General features: G+C 47.9%; 1 protein-coding gene across 2 annotated transcripts in view; it reads left to right on the top strand.

The window, feature by feature from the left end:
- Nap1l4 (nucleosome assembly protein 1 like 4) overlaps positions 1–9,203 on the top strand; it is a 34,275-nt gene extending 25,072 nt beyond the window's left edge. Inside the window, exons 12-16 of one of the 2 annotated variants that reach the window (XM_038337377.1) lie at positions 191–310; positions 1,028–1,057; positions 1,879–1,935; positions 3,645–3,680; positions 8,136–9,203. In XM_038337377.1, the coding sequence (XP_038193305.1) occupies positions 191–310; positions 1,028–1,057; positions 1,879–1,935; positions 3,645–3,650 (213 nt within the window). In that variant the 3' untranslated portion in view covers positions 3,651–3,680; positions 8,136–9,203. The remainder of the gene's footprint in view (positions 1–190; positions 311–1,027; positions 1,058–1,878; positions 1,936–3,644; positions 3,681–8,135) is intronic. The other variant, XM_038337367.1, reaches the window with a different exon arrangement.
- The last annotated feature ends 5,135 nt before the right edge of the window (positions 9,204–14,338 follow it).

Genomic DNA, 14,338 nt, shown 5'->3' with positions numbered 1-14,338 from the left:
AAGCTGCAGCCCATCTGCTCTTTTGTTTTGCCTTCATATTGTTTCATAGTATAATTTGAACATTGACTTTAAGGTCATTTTAAGTGGCTTTGAATGTGGTGACTGTTATCCAGCAGTGTAGATGATTCAGGGTAAGGGTGCTAAGCATGTCTTTACTGAAATGAGTTATTGTGTTGGTTTTCCCTCTCAGGATGAAGATTCCGAGTTCACCTTAGCTTCTGACTTTGAAATTGGGCACTTTTTCCGTGAGCGAATCGTGCCACGGGCTGTCCTCTACTTCACTGGGGAAGCCATAGAGGACGATGACAATGTATGTGGGCCGTGGGGTATGAAATACCCAAATTCCTGTATGCAACTAGGCAGCTGATTTACTTAGTTTAGCCTTAGTCTTAGTCGGGGTATTTGTTGCTCTGATGAAAAATCATGACCAAAAGCAACTTGGGGAGGAAGGGGTTGTTTCATCTTAAAGCTTGTAGTTCATCATCCGAGGAAGTAAGGAGCCTGGAGGCAGGAACTGGTGCAGAGACCATAGAGGATTGCTGCTGACTTGCTCAGCCTCACTTAAAACACCAGAACCACCAGCCTAGGGGTGGTACCACATTGATCGTTAATCAAGAAAATATACCTCTGGTATGCCTCTAGGCACATCTCATGGAGCATTTTCTCAACTGAGAGTCCAAATGGTTCTAATTGCCTCTGTTTTAGTCTGAAGATAGAAAGGGAGCTTATCCAGCATGCTCCAGCCACCAACTCCGTCACTCCTCCCCATCCTTAACTCTTGTTTTGAGCAGCTTTCAATACTGGATAGTCCCTCATCATACAGCACAGTGCTGCTCTGCTGGGCTGAGCTGGGCCTGCAACAACAGCATGTGCCTCCTGGACACCTGGATGGAGCGAGCCATCACTGCTTCTGTAGCAGCAGCACCAAGCTTCGTGCTACCTTTAGCATAGCAGAGTGCTTATAAGTTTGGTATTGGGGCTACATCATGGTTCTAGAAATTTAAGTTGTTTCTGTTTTCCCCTGCAGTTTGAAGAAGGCGAGGAGGGAGAAGAGGAGGTAAGGAAGAAGTTAAATACAGTGTTCTCTCCTCAGCCTTGTGTGGCTTTGACATCTTTGTTTGAAGTTAAGAGGTCAAAGGGCCTTGTTCTCATTTTGACCTTGTTACTTATAAAAATGTATCTTAGCTGGATGGTGGTGTCACACACCTTTAATCCCAGCTCGTGTGAGGCAGAGACAAGAGGATCTTTGTGAGTTCCAGGACAGCCAAGGACAACTACTCAGAGAAACCCTGTCTTGAAGTACCCGACCCCCAAAGTACCTTAGTAAGCATTTATAAGCAATATCTTAAGTTTTCATAAGTGTTTCCAAATTATCTCTGAAAACAAAAAGATATGCAGAGTAATTGTTAGTGACTAGCCCAAAAGCAGGTCTCCACTGTGATTTGCTTTTGAAAAGCAGAAACCACAGGAAACTGAGCCTCTGGATCAATTTATTCAGCTAAATCTGTCATCATCCCCCTTTATTTTTAAAGAAATAATTTTCTAAGGTTTTAAGAAAATTTTTTTATTTATGCTCATGTGTATATGCTCATACGTATATGTGCACTTGCGTGCTGCCGTTTCCTGTTTAGTGCAGAAGGCATCATATTTGATTTCTATTTCTAGTGGTTATTAACATAGGTACTGTGGACTGAATTCAGTCCCTTTATGAGGGCAATTAGTGTGCTTAACTACTGAGTATCTATCTCTGATTCCTTTGGTAAGATTGGTTTGAGTTGTTCAGAATAAGCTGTGCGTCACTCTTTACATGTTCAGGTGATGCCCTTTGGTCACATCACATCCCTAGTCACTTTTTACTTTTGTCTCTTTTTAATACAGGAATTGGAAGGAGATGAGGAGGGAGAAGAGGAGGATGATGCTGAGGTTAACCCCAAGGTTAGTTGTTTGAGGACTTCCTGAGCCTACCAGTACTGCACAGTGGGACTTTTGAAACTGTTACCATTTTGAGGCAGTGATGCTAGTAATACTTATGTCCAAAAAAAATCTGCAGTTGAGGGTTGGAGAGATGGCTCAGTTGTTAAGAGCATTGCTGCTCTTCCACAGGTCCTGAGTTCAATTTCTGGCAACCACATGGTGGCTCACAACCATCTGTAATGAGGTCAGGTGCCCTCTTCTGGTCTGCAGACAGAATATTGTATACATAATAAGTAAATAAATATTTTTTTTAAGAAATCTTCAGTTGAGGAAAGACCTCATGTGCCTTAAGCATTAGGTGTCTGATTCAACGAGGTGTTCTGCTCTATAGACTTGAGCATGTACCTATGGCTTCCAGCTCTTCCTTAGAGGAATGCTATAACAGGAAGTACCCATGTTTGTCTACAGAGGACCTGACGGGAATTGTGCGCTGTAATAAAGAGAGCATTAGATTGTGGTCAGAACTTTACATTCACACTTACTGAGAATGTTCAGCAAGTGATTGATTGAAAACAGAACAGGAAAATTGGCTGAAGAAAACAAAAAAATGAACAGGTTGTGTTTCCAATTTTATCTGTTAAGTTTGTGGTTTTCCTCTGTGGCCTCAGGAGACTCTTGTTAAGGGACTGTGGGCACCTGATGACAGAATTCCCTGAGCACCTCTAGTGCAGTCATACTGCCTTGTGTTTGACAGTATGTGGGGTCTGTCGGAATGCACCCCTGCCTGGTGTCCCTGTGCTTTGCGTCTCCAACTGGCTAGTGTTTGTCTGTTGTCCTTGTTTTCCCTGTGTGGGGTGTGTGCTAAAATCTGCCATTGCAATGACTTGGTGCTGTGGCTGCTGTCCTATTGGAAATGCATGCACCCACTAGGAGGTTCCTGAGGGAGAAATGAGATATGGGCTGCCGACATAGTCACGAATGCTATTCTCCTTAAGGATCTCCTTTGGGTCACAGAGACTGCTGGTGAGCCTGGGGATGGGGAGGCATGTTTCATGCCTTGTGGGCACTGATTAGACACACATTCACAGTCAGTTAGCTTAGCAGGAACCAGGGCAGCTTGTCACATGCACACTTCAACGTGGTGTACCTTGGCCTTTGTGCTGTGCTTGTCTCACTTAGCCTCCGGTGTATCCCCTCTCCTCCCTTTTCTTTTCCTTGTCGTTTCCCCTTTGTCACCCTGCAGAGCCTTCTGTCTCTTCTCATGTCCCTGGTTTTGAAGAGAGCCTCTCACCTGTGTGATCATGTGATTAGTAAAAAGCTCTTTGGACACCCGACCTCTTACGTTGTCTGGGTGTGGAGAGAAGCTACAAAAGTAGTGTAGGCAATGGGGCACAATGGCAAGCTGTTGTTGTGAGCAGTCCAAGGGATGGTCCTGCTGTCCTTGGGTAAAGATGTGGTTCTGTGGCTTCACGTGCATCTTCCAAAGTGAAGGGTTACTGGAATCTGCACGCAAAAATTGCACTGAAACTGTTGTCTGGGAGTTGTTTGTTGTAAGAGGGAATGAGGTTCTAACCTTGGGAAGGAGTGCAGCTCTGCTGTGCTGAAGCTGCTCCTGCCCCTACTGTGGAAGCCTTTTGTATCATGAGAATGTGGCTGATGCTTCCTGTATAATTTTGTGCATTTCATTTCTTTCATGCTGACAGTTCCTTTCAATTTTTTTCCCCATTTAGGTGTAATTTTTGTGTTAATCATTCATGCATTTCTAGGTAAGGTGGAATCTGTTCATACCTAACTTCCAAACTGCTGTCTGTACTTGATTCGTTGCATTACTTTGACTTCTGTCTGGGTCATAGATGAAGTCTGTCACATTGTGCAGGAGCTATGATTCCTCTGGCCTTGTGAGTAGCGTTTGTACAGGGCTCCACAGCTAAATGCATTTGTAAAATCAGCAGACCAGTGAGGCTTAGCTCCTGTTTTCAGGGCCTGATGGTTTTTTGTTAGCTAGGCAGAAAGTTGTACTTTGGGGGATGGGGAGGGACATTGTCACTCATGACCGAACAAGAGATTCTGGGGTCAGCAGCTGGCAGGATGGCCACAGGAGCCACTTTGGGCACACAGCCCTAGCAGGGGAGTTACCTGATGTCTATGCTGACTCAGACACCTTTTGGCTATAGTTACCCTGGATTTGTGTAAGTGTCTGCTGGGTTTATACACTTAAGTAGGCATTGTGCAGACAAGTGAGTGAACAGAAGATTCGGTCAGATTGGTGGGAGTCCCTGCCAATGTGGAGACTATAAAGCCCCACTTCAAGATTGGTTGGAGGATGACAACCAGTTGTGGACATGGTACGAGGCACCTTTTCTTCCCTGTATAGTCTAGAGAGTGTCCTTGACCCTTAGACAACTAGTAGGGAGGAGAGACCTTTGCCAGTGACAAGGCCTTCCTGTGGGTGCTCACACTTTAATGCTGCAATAGGAGAAGGAAGGAAGAAGAGTGGGAGGGGCCGTAAGGATCTCATGTCCCATCTCATGGGTAGGCCCCTGTTTTTCATTGTGAAGACAACAGTTGATAAGGAATTGTTCAGAATGACAACATAGTCCTACAGAAAGAGCCTCGACCTGTTGTCCTTGGTGGGCTCACTCTGGAGCCATCTTTACTCCAGCAGTTAAGTGCAGTTGACGGCAGTATTAAAGATAACCCGTTTATCAAGGCCATAGTAGCAGCAGGCCATGGGAGGTATCCACCTTCAGGTAGCTTTGTTGTGGGCCTTGCTCCTTCTTGCAGCTGGCATAGTGGTCTCAGCTCAACCTTTCTCAGATCCACTGTGCTCTTGACAGCTGCACCTTATGTCCTATGGTGGGCAAGGTTTTTGCTTACTTTTGCATTTTAAGTACTAGCTCCCCTCCATTGATATGCAGGCTAGCCTTGAGTGGCCATATTGTCATTAAGATTTGTGATGTGGCAGACATTACTGTACAGTTACAATTTGGTGTCTGATTTTGTCACAGGCCAAAGCCAGTAAGTGTCCCATTTGCAAAATCCCCTTCAGATCTTGTTGCCTCAGTGAGAGCACCAGTGGAGACTGCTGTCTGCTGCCTGGCAGGGGTGGGGTTTGGAGCTGTAGCATCCCTGTTTAAGCCTGCTGCCTCATCACTCTTGCCTTGCTGATGGCCTCTTCCACCTTAGTAAGAGTTGTGCTCCCTAGTAGCGTCATCCTACATTGCTGTGGTCTGTGTTTTGGATTTTACACCCTCGCTTTTGGTTTTATTGAAGATATAAATGTTAGGTTCTTGTGGTCAAAAATGGCACTTCATTTTAGTAACAGTACAGGATGCCTGTATTCTGAAGCAGGTGGGAGGCACCCACTCCGGGTCCACCAGTTTTCCACCTGCAATGTCTCTTGTTCCATTTGCGTTTTTTATTTCCCTCTGTGCTGGGAGTGGACCCCAGTTGTACCCCAGCCCATGGAGCTCATACCCCTTCCCGTGTGTGCATCGCTTGCCTTCCTCTTTCCTGTCCCTGCTGTCCTCGCCTCGGACACCTTGCCTCCCTGATGCTCTCTAGGTCAGTAGGTAAGTGACCTTGGCCACTGTGTTGACTGCCTCTAGATCTATCCTTGGCTGTCTTCTGACAGCTCTTGCTTGAGTCACATCTGTATTGGGGTTTTCTAGAAAAACAACTGATTCCAACAATGGCTGTCTCCCATCGGAAAGCTGAAAAATCTGATCCTTGTTCAGTCCACAAGGCTGCTTTTCTCCAGCTGATCCTGTACATGTGTCAGATTTGCAAAGAGGTAGACTCTAATGCCAGTGAAGGAATGGATTTGCTAGAGTGAGGGCAAGCAGACAGAGTTCTTTACATAAGTGTGGCCTGTATTTAAATTAAGGTGGGTCTTCTTACCTCAATAATCCAATCAAGAAAAATCCCTCACAGGAGTGCCTAACAGCTTGGGTTAGAATTAATTCCAGGTGTAGTCAAGTTGACAACTGAGAATAGCATAGAATCTCTGGGCTTGGGTTTCTTGTTGACTTACAAGGCTCTTGAGACACGGGTAGAGACGGGAGTCCCAACTTGGAAGGTTCAGTATACCCCTGTGTTTCTCTCGTCACAATCAGTTCAGAGGCTGGAGAGATGGATGCCTCAGCTGTTAAGAGCACTGGCTGGGGCTGGAGAGATGGCTCAGAGGTTAAGAGCATTCCTTGCTCTTCCAAAGGTCCTGAGTTCAATTCCCAGCAACCACATGGTGGTTCACAACCATCTGTAATGGGGTCTGGTGCCCTCTTCTGACCTGCAAGCATACACACAGACAGAATATTGTATACATAATAAATAAATAAATATTTTAAAAAGGGAGCACTGGCTGCTCTTGCACAGAGGCCCTAGGTTCAATTCCCAACAACCACACAGTAGCTAACAACCACCTGTGATTCCAGTTATAGAGTATCCAGTGCCTATCCTCAACACACACACACACACACACAAATTTTTAATTGAAGAAAAGTAGAGGTCAGACCAGACCAAGGTTCCCCCTTGCATGTTTTGACACTGTGTATATATTTTTGCCTCTGAAGTGTGGTGTCTCAAGGTAGACTGGGGGTAGGGCATGTCATACCATAAATACTTCTGGTGTTAACCTTAAATGTTCACACAATGTAGACTTATTAGATCCCCATAGCCATGCCAACTAATAGTCAGAATCGCTTTTAATAAATTTATTTTATTGGGGCTGGAAAGATGGCGAAGCAGTTAGGAGCAACTTAACAGTGGTCTATAACTCTAGCCCAGGGAATCTGACCACCCCCTCTTCTGACTTCTGCTGGCACTAGGAGCATATGTGATACACAGACATACATGGAGCCAAAACACCCATGCACATAATAAAATAGGAATAACAGGGCTGGAGAGATGGCTCAGCGGTTAAGAACACTGCTGTTCCAGAGGTCCTGAGTTCAATTCCCAGCAACCACATGATGGCTCACAACCATCTGTAGTAAGATCTAGTGCCCTCTTCTGACCTGCACCATATATGTAGGAAAAATGCTGTATACATAATGAATAAATAAATCTTTAAAAAAAGAATAACAGCATAGTGGTGCGGTGTTTGCCTTTAATCTTAGCACTTGACAACCAGAGGCAGGCGAATCTCTGAGTTCAAAGCCATCCTGTTCTACATAATGAGTTCTCAAAGACAAAAAAGGTTTCTTTTTTTTTTGTTTTGTTTTGTTTTGTGTTTTGTTTTGTTTTAAGCACTTGAGAGACTGAGGCAGGCAGATCTCTGTGAGTTCGAGGGCAGGCAGCCAGGACTATGTACATAGTCCTTGTCTAAAAATAATTGATTTTTGATGGGTGCTGAAGATAAAACCTAGGGCCTTCGGCATGCCAGACAAGTGCTCCAACAGTGGGCTACATCACCAGCTCTTGTTACTTGGAGACACGGTGAGTCTCAGTATGTGGGTCAGGCTGGACCAGAACATGGTGTTTCCCTGCCTTATCCTGGAAGTACAGACTTCTCACCATACTCCACAGTCACAGTGAGTCATAGTCTAGTCTAGTCATAGTCCCCTGGGATTCTGGGCAACAGATGAGTTAGTACATGTCTCAGCTCTGAGGTAACATTGAAGTACTTGTCTATCCTCGGGCTTTCAATGACCTCCATACAAAGCTCCCCAGATCCTGAATGCGGTTTAAAGGCACCAAGTTTTTGTGTTAGGTTAGATTGAAAACAGGCATGATTTGGACACCTGCTTTGTGAGACCGATGGACATGGCTCTTCACAGGTGTTAGCCCCTGGCTATTTGCTCCTGCACCGGGAGCTACTGGAGTTGAATCTGTTAGGGTGATGTTCTCTGTCCGTGGAGAGAACCAGTCCGCTGGGAAGGACAGCATTCCCTGCATGAATACCAAGGACACAACTGCCCTTGGGAAAGGAGGTTTCTGGTAGAGACAAGGTGGTCTGTACCAACAGCAAAGCCTCTTGTGCAGTTCATGTCTGTGGCCCCTAGCACATTCTGAGTTAGACTTTGTATTAGAACAGAAGAGCAGGCTCCTGGAACTTTTCCTGGGGAGTTGACTTGTTTCCATGTCAGCTCTTAAAGTCTGTTTGCCGGATTCATCTTTTTGGTAAGAAGGAAAAGCTTCTTGAATATTGGTTCTTGTGGGACGGGGAGATTTGCTGAGTGTTGCGGGTTTTATTTTCTTCAAATTTTGTATTCTCCTTGCAGAAAGAACCCAGCCAGCCGGCAGAGTGCAAGCAGCAGTAAGAAGCAGCGACCCTGAGGGGCCATCTTGTGGACGGATGTCAGGACCCCAGGCCGCAGGCAGGGTCCTCAGTCCCTGCCAAAGCAGAATTTTGTTGACAGTGCTGTGACATCTAACCATTTCCAAGTGCATGATTCCTCTCCCCCTTCCCTTCTTACTTTGCTTAACTTGTACAATGGAGACTAGGCTGCAGTTCAGAATAGGAGATTTAGTTGTAGCACCTGCAGCCTTGGTGCCTGAAGACCATGTAGGGTGGGCTGGGGTTGTGCCTGGGATTGGCAGAGCCTGGTGATTCTGTGTACGCTACTGAAGAGGCTCGTGGTTTTCAGCCACTGAACTTCGTGGGAAGCTGCTCCAGCTGCTGTACCCTAGTCATCTCCCAAGCACTATAGAAGAGGCTGTGCTCGCCTTAGAGCGTGTGGGTTTTTTGTTTTTTTTCCTTTTTTCTTTTTCTCCTCACCCCCCTCCCTTGAGTTTTGGTTTCAGGGCTGGGTGGGTTGTGGCACACACCTCTGAGACCAGAACTGTCTGGTTCATCCTTGTACTTATTTATTCACTTGTGCTTGGGGGGCTTTGAACTTCACTGTCCTCCTCCTCCCATTTACGAGACCATGTTGCTGACTTGACCAGAAGGATATGGCATCAAATGGAGTGAGGCCTGTGGAGGAAGCCCTGCTGCCTCCTGCCACTAGCTGTCCTGTGCCATGCTGACCACGTATTGTTGTCGCCTCCAGAGTGTGCGAGGCTGTAGCCGGGAGGCTAAAGTCCTCCCTCACTAGGGATGGCTGGCCTGTAGAGCACAGCTTCAGCTTGCACACCAGGGCCACACCTGGGTTTGGTGACCAGTTGGTGGTTGGTGTGTGGGGTTTCCGTGTGTGTGTGGTCTTTGGCAGCCAGGACAACCATGTCCACAGTGACCAGCCATGTAGAGCGTGCTCAGCCTTACCTGATAACACATTTGTAACTGAATACGGTGTTTTCAATTTGTACAGAATAGTTAGAATATTCTATTAAAGTTGTGAAACATGAAAGGAGCACTGTTTTCCTGACAACCCACCTGACCCTCCTGACTGCCCACAGCTGGGCCACACCCTGATGGGACTGCACTGAGTGGCTGCAGACTTCACTCTTGGCTCTGTAAAAGCTTTGCTGTAAAAAACTAATTCTTGGAGCTGTTTGATTGTGGGGTCAGCCTGGGGCCCTGGGAATATTTTGCTACTGTAGGAAAGGCTTAAGAAATTGGGGCAAGGGTGCTCTTGAGCCATAGCTTTGCAGAGCACTGGCTTCCCTTCCAGAGGAACAAAGTTTAATTCACAGAACCCACATGCTGTTTAACAATCATCTGTAACTCCAATTCCAGGGTATCTGATGCCCTTTTCTAGCCTTTGGGCACTGTTGGCATGTAGTGCACAAGTCTATATGCCCATACGCATTCATACAATAAGATGAATTGTGGTTTTACTCTTTGAGACAGTATTTCTCTTTGTAGCCCTGGCTAGCCTGGAATTTACACTATGTTAGACTAGGCTGGCCTACAAACTCAGAGATCCACCTGCCTCTGCCTCCCCAGTGCTGGGATTAAAGGTGTGCACCATCACTGCCTGTCTAAGACATAACTTAAGAAAACACCTGAATCAGGCTGTGTCCTGTGAATCAGGATCCAGGAGAGATGTGTACCTCACGGGATTGTATGATGTTTTTGTTTTTTATTAAAAGTTTGGTGGGGAGGGGTGACTGACATGTTGCTATAGACCTCTCTTGCCTCTAACCTGCAACGCCTTCACTGCCTCAGACCCCCAGGTGCTAGAAGGTCAGTTTGGTGGCCTTTTCTGACTGAACCTAATGGGGAAGAGCTTATCCCTGGGATGCCTACCTTATGTGCTCAGTTACAGAAATGGCTTACTGCTGGTTATGGTGGCACATGCCTTTAATTCTAGCACTCTGGAGGCAGAGGCAGGCAGATCTCTTGAGTTTGAGGCCAACCTGGTCTACAAAGGGATGTCAGGACAGCCATGGCTATTCCACAGAGAAAACCTGTTTAAAAAAAAAAAAAATAAAGTGGCTTACTCTCCCTAGTGTCTAGTGTCCCCCTGGCCTGCCTGCATGACTGCTCTGTCCTTTGCTTCATCAAAGCCACAGAAAGTAGTAGGAGAATCAGTCTTGGAGGTGGGCATGCATTAGGTGCTTTGACAATGATGCATGCTTTCTTCATCCTGTGTCATTCTCCAGGGAATCCTCATTTGTAATGGAATTCCTACATACTGCCCCTTACTCCCAGCCTAGTGTGATGGGAGTCACCGAGCAAAGGCTACTTACTGAGTCTCCACCTGAGCCATTTAAATTCACTTACAATCCTGCATTTCACGTGCCATTAAAAGATCAGGTAACTGCACAAAATGATGTGCTTGGGTAATTTCCAGGTGTGTTAGCCTGGTAATCCAGCTGGTGTCACAGCAGCAAATAAGGGGTGCTTTCTGTGCTGGCCTTGTCTCTGCATCCTAGTTTGTCACCCACGGGCAATAGGCCTAGAGCTGGCAAGGGGCTGTTGGCATGTGTGCAGCACTTTGCACCAAGGCTCCTGTACCCTTTGAATGAGGTGGGTGCCCTTGGCAGACATCCAGCAGGCCAGAAGTACAGAGGGTGCCCAGTGTTGTGATGGTTCTCAGAGGTGAGCTATGATAGTACAACCTTTGGTGTGGGAAGACACAGCAGGAGGGCAGCTTGTGGGGTTACCCAGAATAGAGGTGGACATGGAGGTGCTCGGGGACCCACCTGCTTGGCCCTGGGTCATGGAGCTGGGCTACCTGTGATTGGAGGTTCCATGCTTTTGCCTGCGCTGTGGAGTTACGAGAAGAGGGGTTACAGCATGGAGCCCAAAACTGGCCACTGCTAAATGCTCAGAGATCCCAAGAAAGTTGTAATTCACTAACCAATCCTGTAGACCTGGGGCAGCAGGCTCAGGGCTATCACTGAAGTATTCCAAATGAGGCATCTAAGCCTCTGGCCAAGGGCTGTGCCTTCTAGGTTCCTCCTGCACAGCCTCAACTTCACCTAGGCTGCTGGTGTCAGGGCAGTGACTGTGTGTGTGTGTGGAGCCTTCATCATGGAAGGGTAAGATGGCATTCAGCCACTGAGATCCCAAGTTAAAGCATCTTGTTGCCTAGCTGGTCTCCCTCACCCACTGAAATGCCTAGCCCCAGTGCTTCCCTGGGTGGAACTGGATGCTGCTATCCTGCTAAGGTTTGCATTTGCCTCTTAGTGAGGATTAGTGGGAATGCTATGGGGGAGCTAGCTCTGGCCTCAGTTGGGTCAGCCAAAATTGTTCGGTTACTGAGTTCTGGCCCAGGATTGAGCTCCCAGTGGGTGCTACTTCCAGCTCCCACCTGCTGAGACCTTGACCTGTAGAGGGGCCAGGCTGTCAGAAGTCTCCAGCATTCCCCCAGGTTTCCTGCCAGCTACCCACACAATCCAGTAAAGGCTTTCCAGGCCTTCCTCTGTAGACATAACGTCCTTCCATCCCAGACTGTCTCCAAGGCCACCCACCAGCTGGCACTACCCTGGCAGGTGTTCAAGAACCCTAGGGTTCATCTAACTTGCTTTCCTGTATGTAGAGTCATTTTTCAAACATGGACCTTGAAGTCCCGGCAGGAAACACTGCCCACTAGTGCACAGACCACTAGCCTAGAGTTTTTGGACATCAGTGGCTGAAGAATGAGGCCTGCAAATACCTACCAAGTCCAGGTAAACTTCAGGTGTCTGGATGGAGCCTCTCTGCCAGCCAACTGCCTGGCCCTGCTGATTCCTCTCCCAGGTGAAGACCGGATGTTGTCTGTGACAACCCAATATGTGGTGTATGGGGCAGATTGCATTCTGGTGCCTCAGCTAACTCACTTCCTGGGGCCTAACTTCCCCTGTCCACTCCAGCCTTGCCAGTACTAGAGGACAGACAGCTGCTGCCTTCAGCAAGGTGTGATCAGGAAACCTCAGGATGCCTTCGAGTCTCAACCTGCTTAAGTTCTGACTGGACTGACACTCCTAAACCCCATGTTCATCTGGGAAGCAGAGAGCAGGTGGCTCCTGTAGCTATTACATGCTGAGACTTGGAACAAGCTCCACCCCACTGGCCAGCCATTCTCTTCTCTGCTGTGGTGTCGGGGAGGGGTCTGGTCCCTGAGCATCACCACTGAGGATGAAGCTAGGGACAGTGAGGAGCATGAACTCACTGGTCAGGCCCATTCTGTGTTTGATGGATGCAGGACAGGTGCTCTCAAGCTGGCCCCCAGGTATGCAGAGGTAGCAAAGGGTCTTTGCATATGTAATCAGGTAAAGGGATGACCGTGAGTCAGCGGGTGGGCCTTCATCCTGCCTTTGCTGAAGCCCAGTGACTTGCTGTGCCGAGTGCTCCTCCAGCTGCTTCTCCAGGCATATCAGGACAGAGGCAACCATGAGCTGGATGCCAATGACATCAGACACCTCCAAATCCTGCTTCACTGTGTTCACACAGGTTATGTGTGTGAGACCAGGAAGACCTGCCTCAGTGTTGGCCTTGACCCTGGCAGCGCTTTTTTTTTTTATATTTATTTATTTATTATGTATACAATATTCTGTCTGTGTGTATGCCTGCAGGCCAGAAGAGGGCACCAGACCCCATTACAGATGGTTGTGAGCCACCATGTGGTTGCTGGGAATTGAACTCAGGACCTTTTGGCAGTGCTCTTAACCACTGAGCCATCTCTCCAGCCCCCCCCCCCCCCCGGCAGCGCTTCTATCACATTGCACCAATATCGAGGAGCACCAGTGAGTCTCCTCCCTTGTCCCAGTGTGCAAATATCCATAATGTCATAAGGTCTACAACTCCCCAGTCCTAACAACATTGCTGGCTGCTGCATCTGTGTGTGCCCCTGGGAGTGGTCACCCAGACTGCCCTTAGACATGGCTTCCCAGTATGGAAGCATAGAACACATATAATTCCACAAATGTGGCAGGGCTTTCTCCCTGCATATTTTAGAGGGTCTTTCAGCTCCCAGCCCTAAGAACCTTCAGTGTCCGTAGCCTGTGGCCCTGCCACTGCTGTCTGCCCTCAGTCCACCCGGACTCCTCCTCTCCATGTGTCTTAGAGGAGACTGGGGATGGCATTTTTGGCTACCTGGGAAACATCTCTAGCCAATAAGGTCATGCTCTCAGGTTCTGGAGATTAGGAGGTGGTCTTTAGGGGTCACCACTCAGCCAGGGAACACCCCTTAAATATCAGGTGAGATGGGGAGGTGCCCACAGAGACCCCAGACTAGGAACATTTGAGTAGTTGGTGAGGTGTCTACTGTGAAGGATGCCCCTCAGAGTCCTCTCAGTTCTGTTTCCATAGTGAGTTCATAGCTGCTCCTTCAGCTCCTTGACTAGAGCTGGGAGGGCAGGACTCATTAGGCTCCGCCTCCCTCTCTGCCAGGCAAGTGGGTCTCCTCAGCTCCCCAGGCCTGGCCAGCATGAACTCATTTACCAGCCCTGCAGGTGTCATGCCCACCCATGAACTCAGAACAGCAAGTCTGTCTTCCACCCAGTGTGGCTCAGCACATCAAGGATCTGAGTCCTGCTCTTGCTGACCATTGCACCTGGCCCATCCATGCTTCTGGCTTTGGAATGTCTCAGATGAGCTTTTGACTGTCTTCAGACTCATCTTCCAAGTGCCCTGGTTGGTTCTGGCAGACATTTTCACGTGCTTCATTGCAAGGGCCTTGAGAACTAAGAGCAAGGATACTGCAAACTGGGTGGTGGTGCACACCTTTAATCCCAGCACTCAGAAGATCCACCACAGTGGATCTCTGAGTTCGAGGCCAGCTACAGAGGAAGTTCTAGGACAGCTGAGGTTACCCAGAGAAACCCTAGCCAACAACAATCAAAAGAAAAAAGAAAAGGAAAAAAGGTTACTTACTCTAGGTGGCAGCACACTCCAGCAAATGGGAACCTGGGACAGAGAGGACAGCTCTGGAAATTGAGGGCAGGATGACAGCAAAGACCTGAAACCAGGCAGGGCAGGTAGATCAGGTCTCTGCCCAGGCTTCTTGCTTTGCTTAGGCTGTAGATGGGGAGAAGAGGAATCTAGGACCGACCTCACTAGACTAACTTTCCTAGACTAGAGTCTCTGGGCCCACAGGTGGTATCAGGTGCTGAC

The sequence above is a fragment of the Arvicola amphibius genome, chromosome 1 (genome assembly GCF_903992535.2).
Source record: "Arvicola amphibius chromosome 1, mArvAmp1.2, whole genome shotgun sequence".
Taxonomy (NCBI): domain Eukaryota; kingdom Metazoa; phylum Chordata; class Mammalia; order Rodentia; family Cricetidae; genus Arvicola; species Arvicola amphibius.
The sequence above is the reverse complement of the archived record's forward strand: the minus strand, read 5'-3'. Positions and strand labels throughout refer to the sequence as shown.